This window comes from Geospiza fortis, unplaced genomic scaffold (assembly GCF_000277835.1).
Source record: "Geospiza fortis unplaced genomic scaffold, GeoFor_1.0 scaffold66, whole genome shotgun sequence".
Classification (NCBI taxonomy): Eukaryota; Metazoa; Chordata; class Aves; order Passeriformes; family Thraupidae; genus Geospiza; species Geospiza fortis.
The window spans coordinates 480,101-481,911 of record NW_005054312.1 but is presented as its reverse complement, the minus strand read 5'-3'; the positions used below and the strand labels follow the sequence as shown (position 1 = coordinate 481,911).

The window sequence follows — 1,811 nt, the reverse complement described above, 5'->3', positions numbered from 1 at the left end:
CGTTTGTCTTGGTATTGCTGGCCTTCTGCCAGTTCTGGTGCAGAGTAAACAACAAACAATCCACCCTGTTGAGTTTCCATGAGTTGCAAAAAGAGATTTTGAGACTCTTTTAGCTCCGATAGCTTTTTTGTGTGTGAACACGGAGGTCTTTCCTTCTCCAGTTCTTAACACTGGGCTACTGTCCTTACACCAGCAAGTTCTTATTTCCCCTGCTGTCAGGAATTCAAAGTATCCACCCAAGTATTATCCTGCTAGGCTTCCTGAAGTGCCCCAAATGCCTTAAGAAGGTTCCAGCAGTACCATCTAAGAGCAGTACCTTCTCTAAGTACATCCTCTAAATAGTAAAACTCCACCAACATCTTTCAAGCCTACCAAGTGAAGTTACTGCTGTCCCTCCAGCTTTCCTGGTTCCTCTGTCCTCAGACTCCTACAGTGGTCTTTGGACCTTACTTTATGCAGAATATTTGGTTCCTTTCTCTACCACAACCCCCCATGTGCAGCCAGATGAACTGAGCAGATGAACTTATGGAAGTGCATTTTATAATGTTGTGGATTTGAAAAAACAAATTCCCCAAGAAGGGGGTAATTAGGGCATTTAGGCTTGGCACTCCTAAGGGTCAAAACTTCCTGAATATTGTCATTGTCCTCATACTTCCTTGTGTATCTCATTGTCTCAATGAGAAAAAAGAGAACAGGAAGAAGTTACTGCCCAAGAGGCAGAATTCAAATAGGGGGGAAAAAAATCACATTTCAGATATTTGAGATCTAAAAGTATGTATTCTAAAATTCCATTTGACTATACTTGAATGAAAACACCTAGCTGCTGCTTTTAGAGACTGCAGATTTAAGAAGCATCACCACATATGAACCAGATTTTAAAACTATTTTAATACTGAATATAACACCTTATTAAGAACTTAGGACTCTACTCACGTGTTCTGCAATGTGAACTCCACCTCCAGCTCCTCACGTGCCTGAAGAGAGGAGATTAAAAAAAAGAAAATCTGATTACTTATTTTTCTTCACAGCTTTCATCATACCAGTCATATATAATTTTTTAAATATGTATTTAGGATAGAACTTAGGAAAACTCCCAGAATGTAAGAAAACCATAGTTTTGACTGAAGGTATTGAATTTTAAGGTATTGAGAAAACAGTTGCTAAGATGAATTTTTTTAATCTAAATGCTTGATAAGCACATCTGCATGCTTAAGAGCTGCTATTTTGCTGAATCAGCCATTTGTTCAGATATTAATTCCCAAAACAAAAAGAATTAGCCTCTTTAATGCTATTAAAATTAAAAGGAGCTGAAAATTCAGAATTTACACCAAGAGCCAACAAACATCCCAGAAATATTTAGAATGAAGACTGGATAACTAGTTGCAGGTGGTTCCATCCTGTATTTTCAGCATAGATATTTGTTCTAAACAAAAGCTAGCAAAAAGCACAATTTCTTAGAATTGCAGCAAAATACAGTTCAAATAGATGTTCCCTAAAATTAAACACTGTAAAAGGATCTTTTGAGATGGAAGGAGAGAACTTCCTTTTGTTCTCACCAATTCCATTGCTCACCTGTGGATTCAGCTGGAACTTCACGCGGACAGTACGTCCCACAGTGAGCTTATCTATGTCAAAGAGAACTGTGCAGAGTTCATCATCCCTGGTGACCGTGTCTTCATCACACACCTTCAGCTCCAGGACGTTCTGCACAAAGAGGTTAAGAACATAATGGAGTTACTGCTACATCTAAGAGCTCCGTAAGACAGGAAAATCTCTAGACTAGGTTTTCTTTCCTTGCTCCTTCAGTTTTA

At 38.5% G+C, this 1,811-nt stretch overlaps 1 protein-coding gene across 1 annotated transcript in view; it reads right to left on the bottom strand.

The window, feature by feature from the left end:
* The window catches only part of LOC102043225 (cytosolic phospholipase A2 epsilon-like), a 32,750-nt gene that overhangs the window by 19,833 nt on the left and 11,106 nt on the right, over positions 1-1,811 (bottom strand). Inside the window, exons 5-6 of the mRNA XM_005419407.2 lie at positions 1,573-1,704; positions 934-974 (exon numbers count right to left, since the gene is read on the bottom strand). Of these exons, the coding sequence (XP_005419464.1) occupies positions 934-974; positions 1,573-1,704 (173 nt within the window). The remainder of the gene's footprint in view (positions 1-933; positions 975-1,572; positions 1,705-1,811) is intronic.